The sequence below is a fragment of the Stegostoma tigrinum genome, chromosome 11, assembly GCF_030684315.1.
Source record: "Stegostoma tigrinum isolate sSteTig4 chromosome 11, sSteTig4.hap1, whole genome shotgun sequence".
In the NCBI taxonomy this organism is placed as follows: domain Eukaryota; kingdom Metazoa; phylum Chordata; class Chondrichthyes; order Orectolobiformes; family Stegostomatidae; genus Stegostoma; species Stegostoma tigrinum.
The window spans coordinates 16468221-16494978 of record NC_081364.1 but is presented as its reverse complement, the minus strand read 5'-3'; the positions used below and the strand labels follow the sequence as shown (position 1 = coordinate 16494978).

Genomic DNA, 26758 nt, shown 5'->3' with positions numbered 1-26758 from the left:
ACAAAGTATCTGAGAGCACCTAAGGTACTGGAATCATATCCCAACAAAGGGTGGGGAGAGCCAGAAAAGGACATTCACAAAATAAGAAAGTGAGAAGACTGCAAACATTTTTAATTTTGATCCTTTTCAATTGCTTGATATTCAAATTAGATTGAAACTCCCTGATTACACCAGGCTCCATTGTCAGGCTCTTGCCAATGTGATGCACTTGTTGCTTTGCTAAGAACGAAGATGCTGAAAAGATGAGAAAAAGACAGGGCCCAAGACCTTGATAAGACAAAAAAAATTTCAGCATGAATTATTCTCATTTACAAAGCATCACTGATTCACATCATCTCCGTAACCTGCTGCTTTGATGCTGATGAACTCTGATGAGCACATTCGATGGGTTTTGAGCGCGGAGATTCACACACAATATTCAAACTTGCTGCCAAAAGAAACATCATAATGTGGCATATTAGGCAGGAACTGAGTTAACCAGCTGATTGATACCCCAGAGCAAATTTTCCTGGATGGTTTCCATTTACACCAGCTGTGTGTGTTGTTATTCCCCCAAAAGGCTTTCATCCCAGCGTTATCTTCCTGGTGTCACTGGGTAACTCGTAATGATGTTTGCTTTGCCATCTGTTGTTGTTAGTCTGTATGGAATTTGTTCTCCATCAGCATTGCTATGTTTGATGCTACTTTTTAATTGCTAAGTAGCAAATCCAGTGTGACACATTCTTTCCCATTCAAAATGTCTTTCTTTCATTCATCACGAGATGGGAACATCATTCGCACATCTAGCATTTGTTGTCCTTCAGTAAATGCCATGAGATGCTGGGAGCAAGATACCTTCTTGAATACAACTTTGTAGGTTGCTAGGTAATTTCAGAGGGCACTGGGAACCAGTCATATCACTGTGGGTCTGGAGCCACATGTAACTCAGGCTGGTTAAGGATCTTAGAGTTCTTTCCTGGAAGAATATGGTGAACCAGATGGTTTTTGCAAACCAAGAACAGAAATTGCTGGAGAAATTCAACAGGTTTTCAGCATCTATGGGGATAAAAAGCCGAGCTAATGTCTCAAGTCTTTTTCAGAACTAAGAAAAGATCACTGGACTCGAAACTAACTCAATTTTCTCTCCTCAGATGCTGCCAGACCTGCTGAGATTTTCCAGCAATTTCAGTTTTTGTTTCTTGTTAGAACGTTGAATGAGTCAGAGAGTGAAGTGAAACGGGGATGGGGAGGCACAGGACAGCATAAAGCAGTGCTGATGGAGGGAGAGGTCAAGGCGTGTGGATGGCAGTGCATAGCACTGAGTGTGGATCTCAGGATGCAGAGAAAATAGCTGTCTGAGGAGCGTTGTACCTGTGATCCTGGGTGGATTCAAAATACGAAGGATGAAACTTCAGTTGGGAATCCACGGGGGGTGTGTCTGAGCCAGAGGCAGTCACTGAGGAATGGGGTGTGGTTTTGGAAGCAAGTTTTGACGAAGACTTTGCCCATGGATAGTGATAGAATTGCATTAAATATGAGAATGTTGAGCCCTTAGTGCTGATTTCTGAATAATAAATAAATCCTTCAACTAACACTCTATTGCTCACATTTCAATGTAATGTTGGCGTACACTAAAATATTCAGTTGTTCAAGTATAAAAATCTATAAGAGAGTTAAAAATAAATACATTAGTAGTCAACTAGAACACCTGAGGCCTTCTGAATTTAAATCCCTCATGTCTAGATGGGGAATTTGTTTTATATTCATTTCTAAATAAGGTAAAAATTGCAAATAAAAACTTGCTTCTTTCAAACACATTTTTAAAAAGCTTCATGCTCTGGTGCATATTTTTCTTGGAGAATTTCATATTAAAAGGAATGTTTAAACTGCTTTCACTTTAATATTTCATTATATTTAGGTCTAGTACCATTCAATAATGGTTGGTCCACAAAGATTTTGCAGTTTGTCACCTCAAGCAATTTGTACACAATTTCAATTCATTGGCATTAGGATTGATAGAAGTACTAGGAAAGTGGGAACCATTGAGACTGGCTTCTCCTAAAACATTCTAGACCAGCTTTCTGGCAAATTGTAAAAGTAGAACTGAAGAGAAGGCTTTAAACTAAATGGTGGAGGGAGAAAGGTCATGTGAGGGGTGTTATAGCAATTTGAAAGGAAACTACCAGGTGATAGAGCTGGATAGTCTTTGGATAATGATTACCAGCGGTTACCAGAAAGGACATAGCATTGAAACTTCAGGTTGCACCAACAGATGCAGTAGGAGAGTGAAAAAGATGCTCAATGACACAGTTAAAGTCTCTGTATCTGAATGTGTATGGCAATTAAAACAAAATGTCAACACAGGGAGAAAAAAATATTTATGACTTAATAACCATAATTGCAAGGTAACAAAGGCTCTGGGACCTGAACATCGAAGGGTGTTTGAGTTTTAGGAATGACAAAAGCTTGGAAAAGATAGTATGGTTCTGTTAATTAAAAGATCATTGGTACAACATTGAGCAATGATCTTATCTTGAAAGATCAACAGATAGAATCAGGTAGAAAAAAGAAATAGGAAAGGTAAAAGGCCAAGATAATAAAATGTGAGGCTGGATGAACACAGCAGGCCAAGCAGCATCTCAGGAGCACAAAAGCTGACGTTTCGGGCCTAGACCCTTCATCAGAGAGGGGGATGGGGTGAGGGTTCTGAAATAAATAGGGAGAGAGGGGGAGGCGGACCGAAGATGGGGAGTAAAGAAGATAGGTGGAGAGGAGAGTATAGGTGGGGAGGTAGGGAGGGGATAGGTCAGTCCAGGGAAGACGGACAGGTCAAGGAGGTGGGATGAGGTTAGTAGGTAGATGGGGGTGCGGCTAGGGGTGGGAGGAAGGGATGGGTGAGAGGAAGAACCGGTTAGGGAGGCAGAGACAGCTTGAACTGGTTTTGGGATGCAGTGGGGGGAGGGGAAGAGCTGGGCTGTTTGTGTGGTGCAGTGGGGGGAGGGGACGAACTGGGCTGGTTTAGGGATGCGGTGGGGGGAGGGGAGATTTTGAAACTGGTGAAGTCCACATTGATACCATTAGGCTGCAGGGTTCCCAGGCGGAATATGAGTTGCTGTTCCTGCAACCTTTGGGTGGCATCATTGTGGCACTGCAGGAGGCCCATGATGGACATGTCATCTAAAGAATGGGAGGGGGAGTGGAAATGGTTTGCGACTGGGAGGTGCAGTTGTTTGTTGCGAACTGAGCGGACGTGTTCTGCAAAGCGGTCTCCAAGCCTCCGCTTGGTTTCCCCAATGTAGAGGAAGCCACACCGGGTACAGTGGATGCAGTATACCACATTGGCAGATGTGCAGGTGAACCTCTGCTTAATGTGGAATGTCATCTTGGGGCCTGGGATAGGGGTGAGGGAGGAGGTGTGGGGGCAAGTGTAGCATTTCCTGCGGTTGCAGGGGAAGGTGTCGGGTGTGGTGGGGTTGGAGGGCAGTGTGGAGCGAACAAGGGAGTCACGGAGAGAGTGGTCTCTCCGGAAAGCAGACAGGGGTGGGGATGGAAAAATGTCTTGGGTGGTGGGGTTGGATTGTAAATGGCGGAAGTGTCGGAGGATGATGCGTTGTATCCGGAGGTTGGTAGGGTGGTGTGTGAGAACGAGGGGGATCCTCTTTGGGCGGTTGTGGCGGGGGCGGGGTGTGAGGGATGTGTTGCGGGAAATACGGGAGACGCGGTCAAGGGCGTTCTCGATCACTGTGGGGGGAAAGTTGCGGTCCTTAAAGAACTTGGACATCTGGGATGTGCGGGAGTGGAATGTCTTGTCGTGGGAGCAGATGCGGCGGAGGCGGAGGAATTGGGAATAGGGGATGGAATTTTTGCAGGAGGGTGGGTGGGAGGAGGTGTATTCTAGGTAGCTGTGGGAGTCGGTGGGCTTGAAATGGACATCAGTTACAAGCTGGTTGCATGAGATAGAGACTGAGAGGTCCAGGAAGGTGAGGGATGTGCTGGAGATGGTCGAGGTAAACTGAAGGTTGGGGTGGAAGGTGTTGTTGAAGTGGATGAACTGTTTGAGCTCCTCTGGGGAGCAAGAGGCGGCGCCGATACAGTCATCAATGTACCGGAGGAAGAGGTGGGGTTTGGGGCCTGTGTAGGTGCGGAACAGGGACTGTTCCACGTAACTTACAAAGAGGCAGGCATAGCTGGGGCCCATGCGGGTGCCCATTGCCACCCCCTTAGTCTGTAGGAAGTGGGAGGAGTCAAAAGAGGAGTTGTTGAGGGTGAGGACGAGTTCAGCTAGGCGGATGAGGGTGTCAGTGGAGGGGGACTGGTCGGGCCTGCGGGACAGGAAGAAGCGGAGGGCCTTGAGGCCATCTGCATGCCGAATACAGGTGTATAGGGACTGGACGTCCATGGTGAAGATGAGGTGTTGGGGGCCAGGGAATTGGAAGTCCTGGAGGAGGTGGAGGGCGTGGGTGGTGTCACGGACGTAGGTGGGGAGTTCCTGGACCAAAGGGGAGAAAATGGAGTCCAGATAGGTGGAGATGAGTTCGGTGGGGCAGGAGCAGGCTGAGACGATGGGTCGACCAGGGCAGGCAGGTTTGTGGATTTTGGGAAGGAGATAGAAACGGGCCGTGCGGGGTTGGGGAACAATGAGGTTGGAGGCATTGGATGGGAGGTCCCCTGAGGTGATGAGGTCATGAATGGTGTTGGAGATGATGGTTTGGTGCTCGGGTGTGGGGTCATGATCAAGGGGGCGGTAGGAGGTGGTGTCGGAGAGTTGGCGTCTGGCCTAGGCGATGTAAAGGTAAAAGGCCACTTGTAGGAATAGTTTATAGGTCCCCTAACTATATTTGCCCTACAAGACAGAGTATACCAGAAGAAATAACTGGGACCTATCATCATGGATTACTTTAACCTCCTTGTACATAAGGCAAATCGTATTAGGAAGACGAGTTTTTTAAAATTGTTTTTAGAGAATCCCCACAATGTGGAAACAGGCCATTCAACCCAAGTCCACACCAACCATCCGAAGAGGATCTCACCCAGACCCATCCTCCTTTCCTATCCCTTTAACCCTGCGTTTCCCATGACTGACGAACTTAACTTACAAATCCCTGGACACTATGGGCAACTTAGCATGGCCAATCCACCCAACTTGCACATGTTTGGACTGTGGAGGGAAACCAGAGCACCCGGAGGAAATCCATACAGACACGGGAAGAATGCACACTCCACACATAGAGTTTGAAGGTGAGAAGAGTGGGGAAAAGACTATTGTATTAAACTTAAGCAGAGGTAAATATAAGGAAATAAAAACAGTTGACTTGTGAAATTTCTAACTACATTAAAAGACAGCATACTAGAGATACAGCTGTAACTTTAAAGTAGGTGGTTAATAACTTTAAGCAAAAAATTGTCCCAGTGAGAAAGAACAATTCTTTGAGAAGGATGCATTATCAATGGCTAAATAAAGAATTTATGATCAGCAAATTGAAAAAAACATGTGCAAATATGCAAAGGCATGTGTAGAGTCAGAAGCTTAGCCATTATTTAAGAACTAGAAAATAAAACATAAAAAGACAGAAATTAGAGAACAAGAGAAAGCTGGCAAGAAATATTAAAGTGAAAATAGGAAAAGTTGCTACAAATATTTTATATGGGAAAGAGTAATCAAAGCTGATGCTGATCTTTTACAGACTGAGTCTGGGGAATTTAAGGGGAAGCCATGGCCTAATGGTATTATCACAGGACTATTGATCTGGGTTCAAATCCTGTCTATGGCAGATGGTGGAATTTGAAATCACTGGTGGGGGTAAATGTCTGGAAGTCAGAGTCTGATGATGACAAGGAACCCATTGTTGATTTGTGGAAGACCCATCTAGTTCACCAATGTCCTTTAGGGGATGAAACTGCCATCCTTACCTGGTCTGGCCTCTACGTAACTCCAGACCACAGTAATATGCTTAACTTTTGGAACTGCCCTCCAGGTGATTAGGGATGCCGTCATCCCATGAATGAATTTTTAAAAATTTAATAGTGACAATGAAATCGTAGACATGTTGCATAGATATTTTGTTACTATCTTCATTAGAAGACTTAGAAAACTTCCCAAAAATACTTGAATATCAAGAAATGGAATGGTTGGAAGAAATTAAAACAGTCACATCACCACGGGTATAGAACACTGGGAAAATTATTAGACCTGAAAGTTTGTCAAGTGCCCGGGATCAGATATCCTGTGTCCGAGGGTCGTGAAAGAAGTGGCTGCAGAAATTGTAGGGATATTGGTTGTAATCCTGCAAAATTCCTTAGATTCTAGAAGTATCCAATGGATTTGTAAATACAAATTATTCAAGAAAAGAGTGAGTCGAAAAGCAGAGCATATGGGTTTGGGCTGGGCCTATATACATTGGACTTTAGAAAACATGAGAGGTGGTCTTCTTATTAGATCATAAGGGGACTTAGTAGAATTTTTACCAAAAAGATATTTCCTGTTGTGATGGAGATCGCAATGAGAGAACACAGTTGAAGAAAACGAGGTCTCACTTTTAGGACAGAGAGGAAGTGTTTTCTCTCCATGGAACATTTGTCTCTGGAAATCTATTCTCCAGAAAATATTGGAGGCTGGTTCATTTAATTAATTCAGGGCTGAGTTGGACACAGCTTTGATAGACAAAGAGGTCAAGTGTGATGGGGGCAAACAGGAAAGTGGAGTTGAGACCCCATTCAGATCCTATTCAATGCGAAATCAAATTTAAAGGACCAAATGACTCACTCCTGCTTCTAAGGCCAATGTTCATATGTAAAATTAACTGAGATTTTAAATTACTTACTACTATGGGTATAGCCTTCAGGTGAAGAAAGCAGTGAATTACTGTAGCACTCTTTATATTCAGTCCTGGAAGGTGGGTATCACTGGCAGGGCCAGCATTTATCATCCAGCTCTAGTTACCATGCCGAAGGTGGTGGTGAGTTGCCTTCTTGAACTCCTGCAGATCATCTGATGTAGGTAGACCCACAATGTCATCAAAGAGGGAGTTCAAAGAGTTTGGTTCAATGGCATTGAAGAAACGGCAACATATTTCCAAGTTAGGATGGTGAATGGCAAAGAGGAGAGCTTCTGACAACCCTTGTCCTGCTAGATGATAGTGGTCATATGTTTGGAAGGTGCTGTCTAAGAAGCCTTGATGAATTTCTGCAGCACATTTTGTAGATGATACATACCTCTGCCACTGAACATTGGTGGTGGAGGTCATGAATGTTTGTAGATGAGGTGCTCATCAAATAGGCTGCTTTGTCCTAGATGGTGTCCAGTTTCTTGAGTATTGTTGGAGCTGTACTCATCCAGACAATTAGTAGTATTCCATCACTTCTGCCTTGGAGATGATGGATAGTTTTTGGGGAGTCAGGAAATGAGTTACTTGCTACAATGGCTCCTAGCATCTGACATATTCCTGTAGCCACTGTATTTACACGGCTGATCCAGTTCCATTTCTGGTCAATGCTAACTCCTAGGATGTTGATAGTGGGTGGTTCAGCGAATGTAAAGGGGCAATGATGAGATTCTCAGTTGTTGCTAATGGTTATTGCCTTGTAATTGAGTAGCCTGAATGCCACTATTTATCCCAAATGTGGATATTGTCCAGGCCTTGCTGCATATGGATACATGCACTGCTTCAGCATTTGAGGAGTTGTGAATGATGCTAAATAGTGTGCATTCATCAATGAACATTTCTATGTATGACTTTATGACCAAGAGAAGTTCATTGATAAAGAAACTGAAGACTGTTCGGCCTAGAACACTATCCTGAGGAACTCCTACTACTCCTGCAGCTCAGATGACTACCTGCAACAACTTCTACCATCTTCCTTTGTGCTAGAGATCACCCCAAACTATAGAGACATCTCCCTAATACCTATTGACTCTAGTTTTGCAAGGGCTACTTTATACCGCACATCAGTCAAATGCAACATTGATGTGGTTTGCGGACCATCTGTCCTCATATCTGGAATTTAGCACCTTTGCCGATGTTTGAACCAAGGGTTCAGGAGCTGAGAGGTCCTGAAGGAATCCAAACTGAGCATTAGTAAGCAAGCTAATGCTTGATAGCACCATTGATGACCCCTTCCACCTATTTCCTGATGGTGGAGAGTAAACTGATGGGACAGTATTAGTCAGGTTGGATTTTTTCTGCTTTTTGTGTGCTGGACATACCTGAGCAATTTGCCACATTATCAGGAACTGTGACAGCTTGGCTAGGAGTGTGGTAAGATCTGGAGCCCACATCTTCAGTACTATGATTAGAATGCTGTCAGGGGTCATAGCCTTTGCAACATCCAGCCATTCCTTGATGTCATAAAGAGTGAATCAAAATTGGCTAAGGAGTGGCATCTGTGATGCTGGGACTTCTGCAGGAGGTCACTTGTTGCTCCCTGAAAGAAGCCAGTAGCATAGAAGTGACCTCACAGACACCGAGAAAGGATGGTTTCCCATTCCTGCGGTCCTCAGGTCCCGGTCTAGTAAATGGCGCAGTTCTATCATAATGTCCCAAGACATATAGAGCCTGTGTTGGCCCTGTCCCATGCTTATTCCCAGGAAATGGATTCGGGGCTGGAAAACACTTGACCTACTGCGCATCCCATGCATCCTAAGAGGCCCTGTAGCTCCGATCTCTCCTGGAGCTGGGTTTGCCGTCTGCTCTGGTCCACCTGCGTCTGTCCTTTCCAGTTTAGCAGACAGCTGACCAAGATGCCACCAGCAGCAGCGCCCATGCCTCTCACTGTAAATAACCTAAAATGGGACCAGAAGGGGTGAAACAATTTCTTGGATCTCAGAGTAATCATCAATGGCACATGAACTGCACTTCAAGAATGCTTAATTGACTGTGAAGTGCTTTGGCATTGCTGAAGTTTTATACCAACAGTAGTCATATGGTTTCGATAATGATTAGTCTATCCTCAACAGTAATTACACGTTTAAGCATTTCTCTGCATTGAAGATGGAGCTGATGGATGGAGAATCCATAGGACCACCACAAGCAGGAGGATGTAATTACTGCATGGCAGATTTGGATTACAAATAGGAAGTGATAACATTGTAATTGATGTAAGAGTTCTTCTACATATTACAGAAAATGTCCCAGTTCATGTGAAAAGTGAAATAAAATTGGTTGAAACATTTAAGCGATATATTGTGAAATTGATTGCAATTTTACAATTATTGACCAAATCATTCCCATTATTTCCTTTCATCCATACAACCATCCTTTTGAAGAGAGCCAGAACACTGGGAGGGAATAGGGAGTGACTGCAAGCTCTCCTCCAACCTATGTACTATAATGACTTGGAACTTTATCACTGGTCAAAGTCTAGGAACACTCTTCCTTACATCACTGCAAGTGTCCCTATAAGCCAACCACTGGAATGCCTGAAGAAGGCAGTTTACGACAGTCTTGTCCATGTCAACCAGAGATGGACAATAAATGCTGGCCTAGCCAGTGTTTCCCACATCCTAAGAATTTAAAAATATTAGGAAACCCAAATACATAGTACTGGATGGCTACAAATTAGTATTTATCCAGAACTTCAGCTGTCATCATGGACACTAAGAGTAGAGTTTAGGTTTGACCAAACGCTTGTAATAAATTATCTCCAACATTCCACAGACTGTGAAAGCCTTGGGATATAACAGTGCATAACACAGCAAGAAACGAGACCCAGGAAGGAATACCTAACACAAAAGTCCTCAAGCAAGCGCTCCACATGCTAGAAATCGGTGGCCCCCCTGATAAGGCAACAGGAAATTTTGATACAGAGATAGTAGGAACTGCCAATGCTGGAGAATCTGAGATAACACAGTATGAAGCTGGATGAACACAGCAGACCAAGCAGCATCAGAGGAGCAGGAAGAAGGGTCTCAATGCAATTTGTCAAACTTACCTGCTCCTCTGATGCTGCTTGGCCTGCTATGTTTATCCAGCTTCACACCATGTTTACTAGGAAATTGGCATTCATAATTGAAGTCCCTGGCTAGTCAGTCGATGGTAGGGCCCTGGGGCGTGATGCTGAACAAAGAGACCTAAGGTCGCAGGTTCCTTGGAAGTGGAGTCACAAGTAGACAGGCTGGTGAATAAAGCATTTGACATACTTGCCTTCATTGGTCAGAACATTGAGTTGGGATGTCATGTGAATAGTGCCAGATGATTGGAGGATAGCAAATGTGGTTCCCCTGTTCAAGAAGGGGAGTAGAGACAACCCTGGTAATTAAAGACCAGTGAGCCTTACCTCAGTTGTTGGTAAAGTGTTGGAAAAGGTTATAAGGGATAGGGTTTATAATCATCTAGAAAAGAATAAATTGATTAGGGATAGTCAGCACGGTTTTGTGAAGGGAAGGTCGTGTCTCACAAACCTTATTGAGTTCTTTGAGAAGGTGACCAAAGAGGTAGGTGAGAGTAAACCAGTTGATGTGGTGTATATGGATTTCAGCGAGGCGTTCGATAACGTTCCCCACAATAGGCTATTGTACAAAATGCGGAGGAATGGAATTGTGGGAGATATAGCAGTTTGGATCAGAAATTGGCTTGCTGAAAGAAGACAGAGGGTGGTAGTTGATAGGAAATGTTCATCCTGGAGACCAGTTACTAGTGGTGTACTGCAAGGGTCGGTGTTGGGTCCACTGTTGTTTGTCATTTTTATAAATGACCTGGATGAGGGCGTAGAAGGATAGGTTAGTAAATTTGCAGACGACACTAAGGTCGGTGGAGTTGTGGATAGTGACAAAGGATGCTGTAGGTTGCAGAGAGACATAGATAAGCTGCAGAGCTGGGCTGAGAGGTGGCAAATGGAGTTTAATGCAGACAAGTGTGAGGTGATGCACTTTGGTAGGAGTAACCAGAAGGCAAAGTACAGGCTAATGGTAAGATTCTTAGTAGTGTAGATGAGCAGAGAGATCTCGGTGTCTATGTACACAGATCCTTGAAAGTTGCCACCCAGGTTGACAGGGCTGTTAAGAAGGCATACAGTGTTTTAGCTTTTATTAATAGAGGAATCGAGTTCCGGAACCAAGAGGTTATGGTGAAGCTGTACAAAACTCTGGTGCGGCCGCGCTTGGAGTATTGTGTACAGTTCTGGTCACCGCATTATAAGAAGGATGTGGAAGCTTTGGAATGGGTGCAGAGGAGATTTACTAGGATGTTGCTTGGTATGGAGGGAAGCTCTTACAAGAAAAGGCTGAGGGACTTGAGGCTGTTTTCATTAGAGAGAAGAAGGTTGAGAGGTGACTTAATTGAAACATATAAAATAATCAGAGGGTTAGATAGGGTGGATAGGGAGAGCCTTTTTCCTAGGGTGGTGACGGCGAGCACGAGGGGGCATAGCTTTAAATTGAGGGGTGAAAGATATCGGACAGATGTCAGACGTAGTTTCTTTACTCAGAGAGTAGTAAGGGAATGGAACGCTTTGCCTGCAACGGTAGTAAATTCGCCAACTTTAGGTACATTTAAGTCGTCTTTGGATAAGCATATGAACGTACATGGAATAGTGTAGGTTAGATGGGCTTGAGATCGGTATGACAGGTCGGCACAACATCGAGGGCCGAAGGGCCTGTACTGTGTTGTAATGTTCTATGTTCTATGTTCTATGTTGTGGCTGTACATGGCATTGGTGAGGCCACTTTTAGAATACTGCATACAATTCCGGTCACCCTTCTGTAAGAAGGATATTTTGAAATTTGTGAGGGTGCAGAATAGATGTACAAGGATGTTGGTGGTACCTGAGGGTTTGAGTTATAGGAAGAGGTTAAATAGGCTGGGACTCTTCTCCCTGGAAAATTGTAAGCTGAGGGGTGAGCTTATGGACATTCATAAAATCATGAGGGGCATTGATATGGTGAACATCTAAGGCCTTTTTCCTAGGGTGGGCAGAATCCAAAACTAGAGGGCATAGTTTTAAGGGGAGAGGGGAAAGATTTTAAAAAGTCCTGAACGGTAATTTTATCATTCAGAGGGCAATGCATGTCTGGAATGAGCTGCCAGAAGAAGTGTTGGTGGTGGCTACAATACATTTAAAAGGCATCTGGATGGATATATGAATGCTAGGGGTTTAGAGACATATGGACCACATGCTGGCAAATGGAACTCGATCAGATTAGGATGTCAGGTTGGAGCAGACAAGTTGGACTGAAGGATCTATTTCCATGCTGTAAAGTTCTATGCTACTGTGACTGGCATCTGGCAATATAGTTTGTGTACATATGGAGCTTTCTGTATTTTTTATGAAAATATTTTAATGAAAATATTTTTTATTAGCATTACCTTTGCTGCCACATTGCCTATAGCCTTTTCATATTGTGTTGTGTCGCTGGAAGGTTTGTAATGCACAAACAAATATTGATATCAGGCTTTTTGTGGTAATAAATTGTACTAAAACATTCAATACACTCTGAATTATTAATTATTTTCTATGATCTTTTATTTCCCTACATTTTGTAGCCATGGAGGAACTGGATGGAGATGAAGTTCGGATTTCCTCTAGGGGGCGTATTGCAGAACGTGACATTGTCCAGGTCAGTGATGGGTAAATATGTAACGCAATAATACAAGTCCAAATCAAATCACCTTGAGAAAAGTACAGGCTAATAAAAAAATTCAGGATAGATTTCTTAAGCACTTCATTTTTGACAAACAACCAAATTCTTTGAAGTAATATGGAGACTTGACAAAGGTGGTGCCTTTGTCATTATGTTTATGGACTGCCAACAGGTTTCTGGTGAAGTAGTAGGGTTGCGATAAAATTTTGGTGGAATTAATGGACTATGGCTGACCGGATACAAACAGGCAGAAACATGGAAGTAAAGTTGAAAGTTCTTATTCAAACTGGAGCGAACTATGCAGCGGTTGTCACAAAGGATTGTTATTAACGCCAGTGTTTTTTTTGGTAGCTGTTAATGATCTGGACTTGGTTATTCAAAGCATTATTTCAAAGTATGCTGATGATACAAAACCTGGATAGGTAGTAAATTATGTGGACGATAATAATAGAATTCAGGAGAACATAGAGAAATGACGAAATGGGCAGACACATGGCAGTTAAATTTAAGGCAGAATTGTGTTTTGGTAGGAAGATCAAAGAGAATCAAAGCATACTAAATGTTACAATTTTAATGGGATGTGACAACAGAGAGGCCTGTTTGTACCTGTGTGAGTCTCTGAAAGAGCAAAACAAGTTCAAAAAGCTCTTAAAATGCATCTGGAATATCTGGCATTTTTAATAAAGGCAAGGAAGTTATACAAAACCTTTTGTGGAACATTGATAAGACTTCAGCTTGCATACTATATTCAGTTCCAGGCACTACATTTTAGGAAACTTGCTACGCCTTAAAGAGGATGAAGTTGAAATGTACAAGAATGGTGCCAGGACTTCGGTTACATAGAGGAACTGGAGAAATTGGGTTGTTCTTAGAGGATAGGAGGGTAAAAAATTTGGATAGAAGCCCTTGAAATCACAATGAAGTATGTAAAGAGAAGCAGTTTCCAGCATCAAAAGGCTCAGTAACAAGAGAACATAAATTGAAGGTGAATGTCAAAAAAAGGCAATAACATGATGAAAGAGATAATGGGAACTGCAGATGCTGGAGAATCCAAGATAACAAAGTGTGAAGCTGGATGAACACAGCAGGCCAAGCAGCATCTCAGGAGCACAAAAGCTGACGTTTCAGGCCTGGACCCTTCATCAGAATGTGATGAAGATGATGAAGTTTAATTTTAAAACAGTGAATTGGGATCTTGATTGCATTGCCTAAAAGAATAATGGAAGTGGTAACAATCAGCAGGAAATTTCAAAAGAATGAAGGACAAATAAAAATGACATGGTCAAAGGGAAAGGTCAGTGGGATTAATGGGCTAGTTTTAGCATAGAAACAGCATGGGCTGAATGGCCTCCACCTGTTCTATATCATGCCAGAACCCTTTGATAATAGGTCAGACGTGGTTCCATTCGTTAACACTGGGTTATTTGCCTGCTGCATAACTGGTCACTGAGATTAGTATCTTCTCTGACTTCCACTTAGACAAGGGAATGTTGAGAATTGCCTCAAACAGCAGTAAAATTTTCAACATTCAGATTGTTCAATCCTCCCATGAACTGAGGATGAATCTCCAGAACTCAAGGGACAAAAAGGGACCTTCTTCGATTAGGTATTAAAAATATTGAAGGAAAGATTGTTATGACTGACCCACTGACATTCCAGTTGGCCTTGGGAGGCAGTGAGCTGCGCGCATGGAAATACTGAGCATCCAATGATGGGAATGTAGAGGGTGGGGCAGGTGACAGGAAGAGGTCATAGATGAAACATCCACAAAGGCACACAGCCAAAGTTATTGATCCAACGCTAACTGCACTTGGAGGACAAAGCCACTTTGTCAAGATTCTTCTGTCACTCTGTTGTGGTATCCTACTCGTGGGGTGTTACAGAGTCAGCTTGACAGCTGATTTGTGATGCACCGTAATGCCAACAGCATGGGTCAAATTCCTGCACCAACTGAGATTACCACTCTCCTTCTCATCCTTTCCCATTACCTGAGGCATGGTGACCCTCGGGTTAAACCACCACCAGTCATATCCAGAGACAGCAGCCATTTGCTCTGATAGGACTATGGTGACTTTACCTTTACAGACAGGATAGGCCTTCGGCCCATCAAGTCTGCACTGTCAAAAAAAGTATGTGGCAGGACATCCTACCCTACCACTGCCGCCTCAGTGGAATGGCAACACCAAATTTGCACTTAGAACAGGGCAAGGGGAATTAGAATGATCAAAAAATGTAATAGAACAATGATAGACCCTACATTTAGATGACTTTGAAGAAAATTTGAATGTGATGTATGATACACTAATGGCAAACTCCATCGCCTCACTCTCTCTTTCAGTTTGTCCCATTCCGGGATTATGTTGATCGATCTGGAAATCAGGTTTTGAGTATGGCACGTCTTGCCAAGGATGTTTTAGCAGAAATCCCAGACCAGCTGCTCTCCTACATGAAGTCAAGAGGCATCAAACCACGGCCGGCACCTCCCTCTTACATGTCTGCCTCACAACAATCATTCCACACGAGGATCTGAGGAAATCCACTCTCTCTTCAATCATTTATAAACTGCTTTTAATATAATTCCTATTGGAACTTCTGTACGTGTGTGCACGTTAGCGAGAGAAACAGACAAGCATTGAACATGCTTGTGTTCCACTGTCGAGACATTGGCCATATTTATTCCAAATGCTAATGTCATTGTTGTGTTCGTGGTTAACTGAATGGAAATAATGGAAACTTGCTGGATGAGGTCCATCTATTATGTTGAGTTTGTAGCTTTGTATCAGCTGCAGCCTCTCCTGTTCAGCAATCAAACAAACTGTCATTACGTGCTTTACTGTGTCCTGCTGTGAGCAGCCGGAAATCATCATGCTCCCATTTCCTAAAAGCCTGTAAATGCACTTTCGACATTTATCCAGAGTGATCTAGATATTTGGTGCAATGCCAATAGTAACAGTGACCACAATAACCATGAAAGACCATAAACTGGGTTCTGTCATCAGTTTTTGAAGCACAGGCAATTAAAACTCTTACTCTGCCTTGATAAATTAGAAGTGACTTTGGACCTGATGAGATTCATGTATTCTGGATGCAGTAAAATCTAGTTGGATGACAATGAATAATTCAGTTTTCCAACCAAGTTAGTACTAACTTCAAACTTTGTACACAAAACTTTTCCTTGTCTCTTTAGGAGGTCAACGTAAAATGCAGTAGCTGAAGTTAACATTGCCCTTCTGCATAGCATTGCAACATGAGCACATACATGCACAGGTTGATCCAAATATACTGCACTCATCATGTGAAAGCAATTGGTACTGTCATCCTCATCCTCTGCTGACCCACATATGTTGTAATGCCATCCCTAATACAGACCTCTTGTGCCCACATCTCTGTCTGTATAACCAACCATTGGATGATACATAAAAATGACACTGGGTTAACTTGCCTCTAGTTTACACCTCACTGGCAGAGGTTAATAGAAGATTCACTCCTCATAGTGGGAAGATTCAATTACTGCTGTCTTTAGTAGGAATTAGTCCATTGGGTGTTCATGAGTATAAGACTGTATCACACCACTGTCACACACTTTGTTTACATGTAAGTGCACTGTCGAACATTTGTGATGGTGATGGCTTTGTTATTTTTAATTTTCTCTTCCCCCAGTTAGCTGCACCCTGACTGCATTGGGCAGACAGCTGCTCTTTGCTCTTTTTGAAGAAGCCCTTCACTCTTAGTTAGCCCCTCGCACTCAAAATATTACAATCCTATAAAATGCAAAGTCACAGCACCACATTTATATTATCACTCCAGCATGTACATTGGAACTGCAATATGCCAGCTGCTAGTATCATCTAACCTCAGCTTTTCCTTTCAAAGCTTCCTACAATAGGTTCTTTAAATTTTGGCTTTTGGACATCCATGGTTGATAATTACTGCTGGGGTCCATTTCTACTTTAGGACTGCAATTGTGGGGGCATGCGGTTTGTGAATGGTTGCATGTTCCCATTCATGAAGATTGCATCACACTGCTACAGAGCATCATGGTATGTACAGTTTGAATCTTCAGTATTGCCCTGTTCATCAGCCTGCTGTAAATCGGATCACAGGGTGAAATGAAAAATTGACCTGATAAAAATGAAGTATAAGCCAAGCACTTTTTGTGATGTAGAATATCAATACAATGCCAATTCAAGGGTCATGCCAAACAATGTGTGTTTTTCATTAAGAATCTATTAAAAGATGTAAAGGAAAATTCAGCTTATTATATGAAATGTTTTTCCTCCCATCCTTTCGTAAAGCATTACAAAACCATGGAAATACATTCTGCATATGGAGAAAGAGAGTTGATGTTTCAAGTTCAGTATGACACTTCTTCAGAACTGAAAAAGAACCACACTGAACTTGAAAAGTTAATTCTATTTCTCTCTCCACAGGTGCTAACAGACCTGCTGAGCACCTCCAGCAGATTCTGTGTTTGATTCTGATTTTTATACATTCTGTTTGCAAAATCAAAGAAGGTAGCCATTCTGCCCAATGCATCTGACCAGCTCTCCAGATGAGTGACTTAATGTCATTCTCCTGGCTTTTCTCTATACCCTTACATGCTGTTTCTATTTACAAAATAATCTATTGCAGTCTTGAATGCCTCAATTGTTTCTGCCTCTGTCATACATGCAGACTGCATTCTAGAGCTGAACCACTCAGTATGTGGAGGTATTTTTGTCACATCACATTTACTTCTTTTGCAGATCTATGTGCTCTCATCCTTGATCCTTCTATAAGTAGGAACAGTTTCTTCCAATCTACTTTATCTGGCCCCTCATGGCTTTGAAAACTCTTCCAGATCTCCTCTTAGCCTCCTTCTACCCTGGGGGTAAGGTCCCAAATTCTCCAATTTATCCTCGTAATTAAAATTCTCACCACTGGAACCATCTTTGTAAACCTCTTCCACATTCTTTCCAATATATTACGTTCATTCTATAATGAAATGCCAGAACATTGAGATGCCCAGAACTGTATACAATATTCCAGCTGAAGTCTAACAAGCGTTTTTTACAAGCTTGACCTTTGAGTATAAGAGTTGGGACTTCATAATGAGGTGGTGCAGGATATTGTTGATGCCTCTTCTGGAGTACTGTGCTCAGTTCTGGTCACCCTGTTATGAGAAGAATGTTATCAAGCTCGAGAGGGTTCAGGAAAGATTTACCAGGCTGTTGCAGGAATGGAAAGTTTCAGTTGTAAGAACAGGCTGAATAGGCTCGGCCTTTATTCACTCGAGCGTAAAAAGTTCAGGGGAGACCTTGTGGAGATTTTTAAATTCATTAGGGGTATAGATAAGGTGAATGGCAGGTGTCTTTTCCATATATTGGGCAATTTCAAGATGAGGGATGTATTTTTAAGGTGAGAGGAGAAAGATTTAAAAAGGATATGAGTGACAACATTATTATACAGTGCAGTTCATGTGTGGAATGAACCTGCAGAGGAAGTGGTGGATGCAAGTACAGTTACAACATTTAAAACATCAGCTATTGTGCTCCTGAGATGCTGCTTGGCCTGCTGTGTTCATCCAGCTTCACACTTTGTTATCCATTATCCATTACTCTGTTTCCTATCACTCAGCCAATTTTGTAATCATGTTACAACTGTTCCTTCAATTTCATAGGCTATAACTTTTCTTACAAGTCTGTTGTATGGTACTGTACCGAATGCCTTCAGAAAGTCCATGTATACCACATCAAGAGCATCACCCTCATCAGGCCTTTCTGCTATCTCTTTAAAAAAAACCAGCAAGTTAGTTAAACATGATTCCCCCTTCAATAATTATGCTTGCTCTTCTTAATTAATTCACATTTTTCCATATGGCTACCAATTTTATCCTGTACATTTCTTTCTACAGATGCTAAGTATTTATTTAATTTCTCATCTATGCCCCCTTCTCTATTTTTAAAGATCTTTTGATCCCTAATCAATCCTATTCCTCCTATTACCCCTATTTTACTACTTATGTGCTGATAGAAAACTTTGAGATATTGCTTTAAGTTGGCTGCTAATCTTTTCTCATGCTTCCTCTTTACTTCTTTAATAGACTTTTTGCTTTAACTGCCCCTCTGAACTTTCACTATCTCTCTTGGTTCTCAATTATATTTTCTACCTGATATTTTCATAGACGCACTTTTGCTTCTTTATCTTAACATCTATCTCCTTTGTCACCCAGGAAGCTCTGGACTTATTTGTTATATCTTTCTGTTTGAAGAAATATACCTTGATCATACCTGAACAATCTCCTTTTTGAAGGGAGCCCATTACTCAGTTACAGTTTTACCCACTAACATTTCATTCCAATCCATCCAACTCCATTATTGTGCCTTTGACATTAGTTCTCCACCAATTGACTTTTCTTACTCTGGATCACCAATTGGCATTTTCCACCATCATCCTAAATCTTATGATCCAATTACTGCTAACTCTTAAATATTCACCCACTGGAATATGATCCAAAGAGAGCACAAGAAGCATGTTTGATCTTACCCTTACACTCCTCCACAAAACACATACCATCTTTTAAATGGTTGACAGTTTTGTCAATTTTACAATTATGTCAATTCTAGACTATAAGCCTTTCTAAGGGCCTGGAGATTAATCTTCCCTTTTGGAGTTGGATGTTCCCATCCTGACATGAAATTGAAATGCATAGGCTTTGAAAGTGATGGGTGAAACTTGATTCCAAAATTCTGAGTACTAGCAAATTTCATTGACATACACAAAGTGATGAGCCCAACTTGGTGAACCTGACATTGCCAGCACCATTGTGGAAATTAGAGATCTTCTGCAATTTTCAAGCTGTTGAGTCTGTTTTGGAAGATGCCATTGGCTCAGAGATGTTGTGAACTCTGTGTCATGTCAGGAGCTATATAAGAAGTAAGTTTAAAGGTATTTCCAACTTCTCATGTCATAATAAAATACTGTATCATAATTTAAGCACATTTACAAATAAGCCAGTGATGATAGGCCTTTGTTTGGAAAAGGTAAGTGACTATTAAGCAATGAGTTTGACATGTTGTCACTTTTGAAGTCTGGAAAGCTGTCCAGGTAAAGAACATAATTGATCAAGTGGAAAAGCCTTCAGATCTATTATAGCACATTATCCAATTGATAAGGTGCTACTTTGCATTGCACATCAGTGAAACATAGGTTTGATTGTATGAAATGTCCCTTTGCTTTCATATTTTCCTTGAGATACCACTAAACCATCTGTTTCAAAGCTTAACAGATGAGTTTTCACTTTTTTTTAAATTTAGCACAACCATCTGTTTAGCTGTTTCAAAGTTTTGACCGTTAAATAACATTTTAAAAGAAATGCTCAGTAGCTACATGTATTCAGCTAAGGAGATTTAGTTACACAGCTATTCATTAGAATCTTATGATAAATGGTTGGCTGAGTACCAAATCCACAGGGATTCTGCTCATTTGGGGTCGGTCATGCAGTCATTGAGTAGAAAGTCATTATGAGTGCTTGGCAAATTTCCAAAAGCATTAACTTTCTTTTTCTGATATTGTTGACACAACTGTCAAGCGAAGTGTGAGCCTTGACATTTTAACATACATGAGCTGTTAATAAGATTATGGTTTTTATTAGCTACTCAAGTACTGTTTTCTTATTTTGACAGATTTATGAGTTTCTTTTACATTTTCCCATGTTACTGTAGGACTTGTGAGTTCTAGCTATAGTGGACACTGGATGAGCAAGTTGGGGGGAATAGCAAGATGAGCAAGTTGGGAGGTAAGGGTGCTGAGAGGAGAGCAGGTGATAAGAGGAGGTTGGAGAGCTCAAGGATAGGAGGTTTAATATACAGAACTGAGCAAATGTCTCAGGGAGTGAAGGCAGGCATTTAAACCCTGCTGTCAGAGTTGAAAATCCTGATTCCAGACTGGGTTCTGACTTCCCAATACGAATGTAGCATGGGTGGTCTCTACCAGCCCAGAGGTGGAGTATTAACATTGGTATACCCCTGACTTCCAAATTCAAAGCCACCCCTCCCCTCTTCCCACTATTCTCTCCCTCAAAGACATAAATCTGTCCATAGATATCAATTACTCTTTATTTTCTACCAGAAGAACCATTGGCTTACTAGGTTACATACTGCAATCTGACATTTTTCATTGAGTGCTGGATGCTCCAAGTCATCTCTTGTGAGGTATTCACTATAGTGGGATTAATTGCACATTAACTGATGAAACATTTCTGATCATGAGTGCTGCAGAAAATCTTTTACTAGAAACCAGAATGGTGTAGATGTTGGACTCCAAGCTTTGTGTGAACCATCTGCTGCATTTGAGCAAAACTCCTTCATGCGGCTTGATAATGAAATCAAACCTTCCAGTAGCCAATTAAGTCATCAGTCGTCCCTTTTGAGGATGATGTATACTCAGAGTCATCAGTTTCTGCCATGAGTTAATTCTTGACCTTCAGATCTTTGATCTCATGGAGCAAGATGTCCCATAAGGCATCATTCTACGTAATCACAAAAGAGTTTTATTCAAATCATAATGTAGCTTGATGGAAAAGTTGTCTCCATTTTGAACGATTAGTAGTGAGCTGCTCTTGGTCACTCATGCCAATGCTATTACACTTTAAGGAGTTTCAGAGTGCCGTTGTGATGTTTTCTTTATCTTTCCCAGGAACACTGACCATCTCAGATTTGAGAAAACAGTACCATGCATTTCTGTGTGCATTTCGATCAGCCTTTTGTTACACGCCAGACATCAAAATCCTCCTCTGCGCCCTCTACAGCAGAACCCATTATCAATTGTACAATGGGGGACTGGCATAGGTGCTTACATCTACACCTAACCTTGCTGCAACCCATTTGTCCTTGGTGACTCACTGTGTGCAGAGCCCAAACCTTTGCCGCTTTCTAATGGCCAAGCAGTGTCAGCATTTGAGCTGGTGGCTATAAATGTCAGATGGTGTTTCTTCTTTCTCCTTTCGTTTTCTCTAAAGGCTTTTAGCCTGCTGCACCATTGACTGACCAGGCAGTAATTTCTGTGTACTTGAAAGCGCCAACACACAAGGGTTGGAGTGGAGAAGGGGGGAGATGAGAGAATTAGGTGGCCAGACTTCCGTTAATAATATAATAAAAGGGGTGGCACGGTGGCTCAGTGGTTAGCACTGCTGCCTCACAGCACCAGGGACCCAGGTTCAATTCCACCCTCGGGTGACTGTCTATGTGGAGATTGCACATTCTCCCCATGTCTGCGTGGGTTTCCACCAGGTGCTCCAGTTTCCTTCCGCAATCCAAAGGTGTGTAGGCTAGGTGGATTGGTTATGCTAAATTGACCGTAGTTTCCAGGGATGTGTAGATTAGGTGGGTTAGACATGGGAAAATGGAGGGGTAGAGGAATGAGTCTCTGGGATGCTCGTCGGAGGGGCAGTGTGGACTTGTTGGGCCAAATGGCCTGTTTCCACACTGCAGGAATTCTATAAACTTCTATAACCATATCATAACAGATTGCAGCATGCTGATGAAGTATAATGTGAGAAGGTTCAACAGTCAAGAATATGATGGGCAAGGCACAGTCCACTTACCGGCAAAAACATCCTATCCTAGAAAGTGATTTTCCCAAGTAACGGTCACCACTAGACGCTGGCCGAACTCCAGCAGGGTCGTCTGGGCAAATCATGTTAAAGACATGTTCTGCAACCACCGAGACAGCTACACCAGCATTGACTTCAGGGGAACTGGGTCACCATTTATCTAAACATTCATTTTTGGTTCTGATTTTGATGTCACTCAGCACTTCAGTTGTTCCAACCCATATATAGGGGGACTTTCCAGGGTCTGCACTCTCCTGGGTACTGGCCTACATGTTTTCTTACTCAAGTCAGGCCTTGTAGGACTCCACATTGATCTTAGCCGATAGGCTGAGAACCTGCAGCCAACGCCGACATCGCTCCGCCACCCCGCCCACAGCCAACGCCGACATTGCTCCGCCATCCCACCCACAGCCGACATCGCTCTGCCACCCTGCCCATTGCCGACATCACTCCGCCACCCCGCCCACAGCCGACGCTGACATCACTCCACCCACAGCCTCCACAGCCAGCAGCCCCAGAGGAAACAGCCACACTAAGCCCTGCCAAATTTTCACCATCTGCCTCAGTAAGGGGCTCACCATTGTCCCATCCACCCACACATCAACGAATAGTGGTCACATTTGGACATTGAGCAGTTTTTCCGCCACCAGACTGACCTAACCCCTCCTTACCTCCCCAACTACACTCACCTCTACAGGCTCCATCCCCGCCCCTTTAAGTTGTCTGTCTCCTCTCCACCTATTTTCTCCTGTATCCACCTTCGATTCACCTCCCCCTCTCTCCCTATTTATTTCAGAACCCTCTCCCCCTCCCCCTTTTCTGATGAAGGGTCTAGGCCCGAAGCGTCCGCTTTTGTGCTCCTTAAATGCTGCTTGGCATGCTGTGTTCATCCAGCTCCACACTTTATCTTGTGGGATTCCTGCTGTCTCAAGCCCACATACCAGCAGCAGCTACAATGGATTGCCAGCCCAGATCCTGAAGATCTTCTTAGCCACTTGGCTGAGGCTCGGTTTTCTTGTAGGGTTCTGCTGTGAGCTGAGATTCTGTCTGCTCAGGGTATGCCCTGCGTGAGGCTCTGCGACAGCCTACACTCAAGTGGTGTTCTATAAGTTCAGTTGACAGGTGAGGGTGTCCACTTCCAATGGGATGCCCTGTAGTTCCCATATTCCTCTTGCCACATTTTCTAATGACAAGTCAGCTGCAGTGCTTGTCTGAAGTCCAGGTGAGTTTCAACTGGTCAGCACCTCTGTATGGTTATGTCATTAATCCTACATACCAAATGGTCTCTCAGCGAGCAAATGTTTTTTAGGCACATGCTGCTTTCTCCCGTTGTCATTGAAAAAACTGCACAGAGGTCAGTATCCCATCACCAAGTCACTGCTATTTACTTGAGTCAGTCCTCTGAATGTAGAAGAGTCTAAATCCCAAGTTTGTATTGGTCAGCCAGGGCTTCCCGATTAGCCCAGTGTAACTACTCCAATCAAGGACCTCAAAGTCAACAAGATCCACCTGGTTCCAGTCACTACACATACGTTGCAGGTAGGTAATGGAAGGGCATGGAGTATCTCTATTAAAGTGAATTGTATTAAATTAGCTTTATTGTCACAAGTACTCAAATGAGTACAGTGAAAAGTTTACAAGTCACCACTTACGGTGTTATTTAGGTACATGGTGCCTAGGTACAGATCTTCAGTTTGAATTCAAAAAAATAATTAGAAGATAGAGAAATTAAAAAAGTCAGAACAGTTATGGCATGTACTTATTCTAGCACTGCAGAAGGCCTCAGTATTCATGTGGGGTGAGGAAAGGTAAATAGATTCTTTCCGCTTTACCACTTATTTTTTGCCCACAAAAGTTTTTTGAATTTTGTCACTTTATTGGCAAATGAGCATGGCCTTAACTGTGTACAGATCTGTACATAGAAATTAGCCACACTGCTTTCTTGAGTTAAATACACAGGGAGTTCCTTTTTGTTGCTAAAACACATTCAGGTTAAAAAGTGTTAAAAATGTACAATTATGTTGTATTTCATGTTAATGTGCAAAAACACATACACACTCCCCAAGCATTCAAAAAACAAAATACAACTTTATAGAGATGAGATAATGGGAACTGCAGATGCTGGAGATTCCAAGATAATAAAATGTGAGGCTGGATGAACACAGCAGGCCAAGCAGCATCTCAGGAGCACAAAAGCTGACGTTTCGGGCCTAGACCCTTCATCAGAGAGGGGGATGGGGGGAGGGAACTGGAATAAATAGGGAGAGAGGGGGAGGCGGACCGAAGATGGAGAGTAAAGAAGATAGGTGGAGAGGGTGTAGGTGGGGAGGTAGGGAGGGGATAGGTCAGTCCAGGGAAGACGGACAGGTCAAGGAGGTGGGATGAGGTTAGTAGGTAGCTGGGGGTGCGGCTTGGGGTGGGAGGAAGGGATGGGTGAGAGGAAGAACCGGTTAGGGAGGCAGAGACAGGTTGGACTGGTTTTGGGATGCAGTGGGTGGGGGGGAAGAGCTGGGCTGGTTGTGTGGTGCAGTGGGGGGAGGGGATGCACTGGGCTGGTTTAGGGATGCAGTAGGGGAAGGGGAGATTTATAGAGTATTGGATTTAACCTTGGTCAAATAAAGCCATGATAAAACAGTTAAGTCAGGAAAGATTCACTAACTGCATTTAGATATTTTGGTTCTCAGTTGAATAATGGTGGTCATTAGATTCCCTTCTCCTGCATCATTCTTGTTGAATTGAAATCTTGCTGTAAAATTCTACATTTGCAGTAAGGAGATATTCTGATTAGTATTCGAGCTCTGACCAGGTTCCACAGCTTTGAGAAATGTTTCAGAGAGAGGCAGTGAGTAAGGCAATCACCCCTGTTGTCTTGTACCAATGTCTGTTCGCAAGTTCAAATCCAGCCCTCACAAAGAGCTTCGTCACATGATCGTTGTCCAGTGGTCATGTCAAGGGACCAGTAATCATCTGCGGACATGGGTGCAAATTCCATCAGAGTATCTGGTGGACTTGGGATTCAATTACTAAGCGGCCGTGTTTGCTGATACAGCAAACAATGGTATGTTCTAGGGAGACACTTGCCCATATGCTAGTGAATCAGCAGCAAACACTGCCCGACTGAATGTGGAACCAAAAGTTCGCCTCAGTAATGGCGAACTTGACACTTTCATCATTTTTTGTATTTGCCTATGTGGTTCACTAATGCCCTATTGGGAAGGAAATCTGTTAGCCTTATCCAGTCTGGCCTACATGTTACTCCAGTCCTACACAATCTAATAGATTCTTCATAGAAGAATCACAGAATCCCTACTGTGTGGAAGCAGGTCATTCAGCCCATCAAGCCCACACTGACCCTCTGCACAGTATCCCACTCAGACCCTCCCCTGACTCTATCCCTGCACTTTCCACCGCTGACAGTATGGGCAATTTAGCATGGCCAATCCACTTAACCTGGACATCCTTGGACTGTGGGAAGGAACCAGAGCACCTGGAGAAAACCCACACAGACATGGGGAGAATGTGCAAACTCCACACAGACAGTCGTCCAAGGGTGGAATCAAACCTGGGACCTCTGAGCTGGCCTCTGAAATGTAGCAAGCTAGTCAATTCAAGGGAATTTAGGGACAGGCAACAAATGTTGACCCTGCCAAATAAACAAACAAAACTTCCCAAAAGGAAGCTTTCGCCGATTCAGTCTAGCCATTGTGCGATTGTCATGGTGATGGATTTTAATTATCTCAGTCATTGACTCCTGAAATGATCATGATGCAAATGGAAGGAACCATTCACTCCCCAACTCCAGGGGTTCCACTGTCTCTGTTGGATTCTCCACAGCCTTTACATATCCATGGACTGGAATGTGGCTTTGCCAATGTGAATAAGCAAGCACTTTTAAACCAGTGTCTTTTGTCTAGTGAAGTATCTTCTTAAATAAAAGTTCAATCTATAAATGACCAGACAATTCAATCATAAATTAGTGTTCCACGTAGTACATCTTCATGACAGGCCATCACATCCACGGAGTGAAAATAATCTTTCTCCTCATATTCACCACCTAAACTAGGACCTCAGGGCTGCACACTGCCGAATCTCTTGCACCATTTCATTTGCCCTCTCCATTTATTCCACTTTTCTCCACAAGGTTTCAGCTGGGACCCAGGTTGGGGATGGCAGGAGGTGGAATTACATCAGGGCCCCCTAACTCTGACTCTGCTGCAGCCAGAATGTATCTCTCCACTTTATGTGATTTATTCTTTTTGTTTGTTGGGTGTGGGTGTGGCTGGCTAGGCAAATGTTAATTGCCAAAGTGGGGTACTTAACAGGCAACCACATTGTTAAGGCCTGGAGTCACATGTATAGCAGACCAAATGCGGGTGGCTGTTTTCCCTCGTAAAGGGTATTAGTGACCTAGATGTATTTTTATGACAAACCAAAGTCACCATTAGGCAGGATTTTTACTGAATTCAAATTTTACTATGTGCCATAGCAGGATTCTAACAGATGTTTAGATTAGATTCCCTACAGTGTGGAAACAGGCCCTTCGGCCCAACAAGCCCACAACGTCCCTTGAAGCATCCCACCCAGGCCCATCCCCCTATAACCCACACACCCCT

At 43.0% G+C, this 26758-nt stretch overlaps 1 protein-coding gene across 3 annotated transcripts in view; it reads left to right on the top strand.

Annotated features, from left to right (window-relative positions):
• LOC125460536 (copine-9-like) overlaps positions 1-16802 on the top strand; it is a 428858-nt gene extending 412056 nt beyond the window's left edge. For all 3 annotated transcript variants that reach the window (XM_059649788.1, XM_059649789.1, XM_048548086.2), the window contains 2 exons: positions 12456-12529; positions 14892-16802. In XM_059649788.1, the coding sequence (XP_059505771.1) occupies positions 12456-12529; positions 14892-15083 (266 nt within the window). In that variant the 3' untranslated portion in view covers positions 15084-16802. The remainder of the gene's footprint in view (positions 1-12455; positions 12530-14891) is intronic.
• Positions 16803-26758: the final 9956 nt, after the last annotated feature.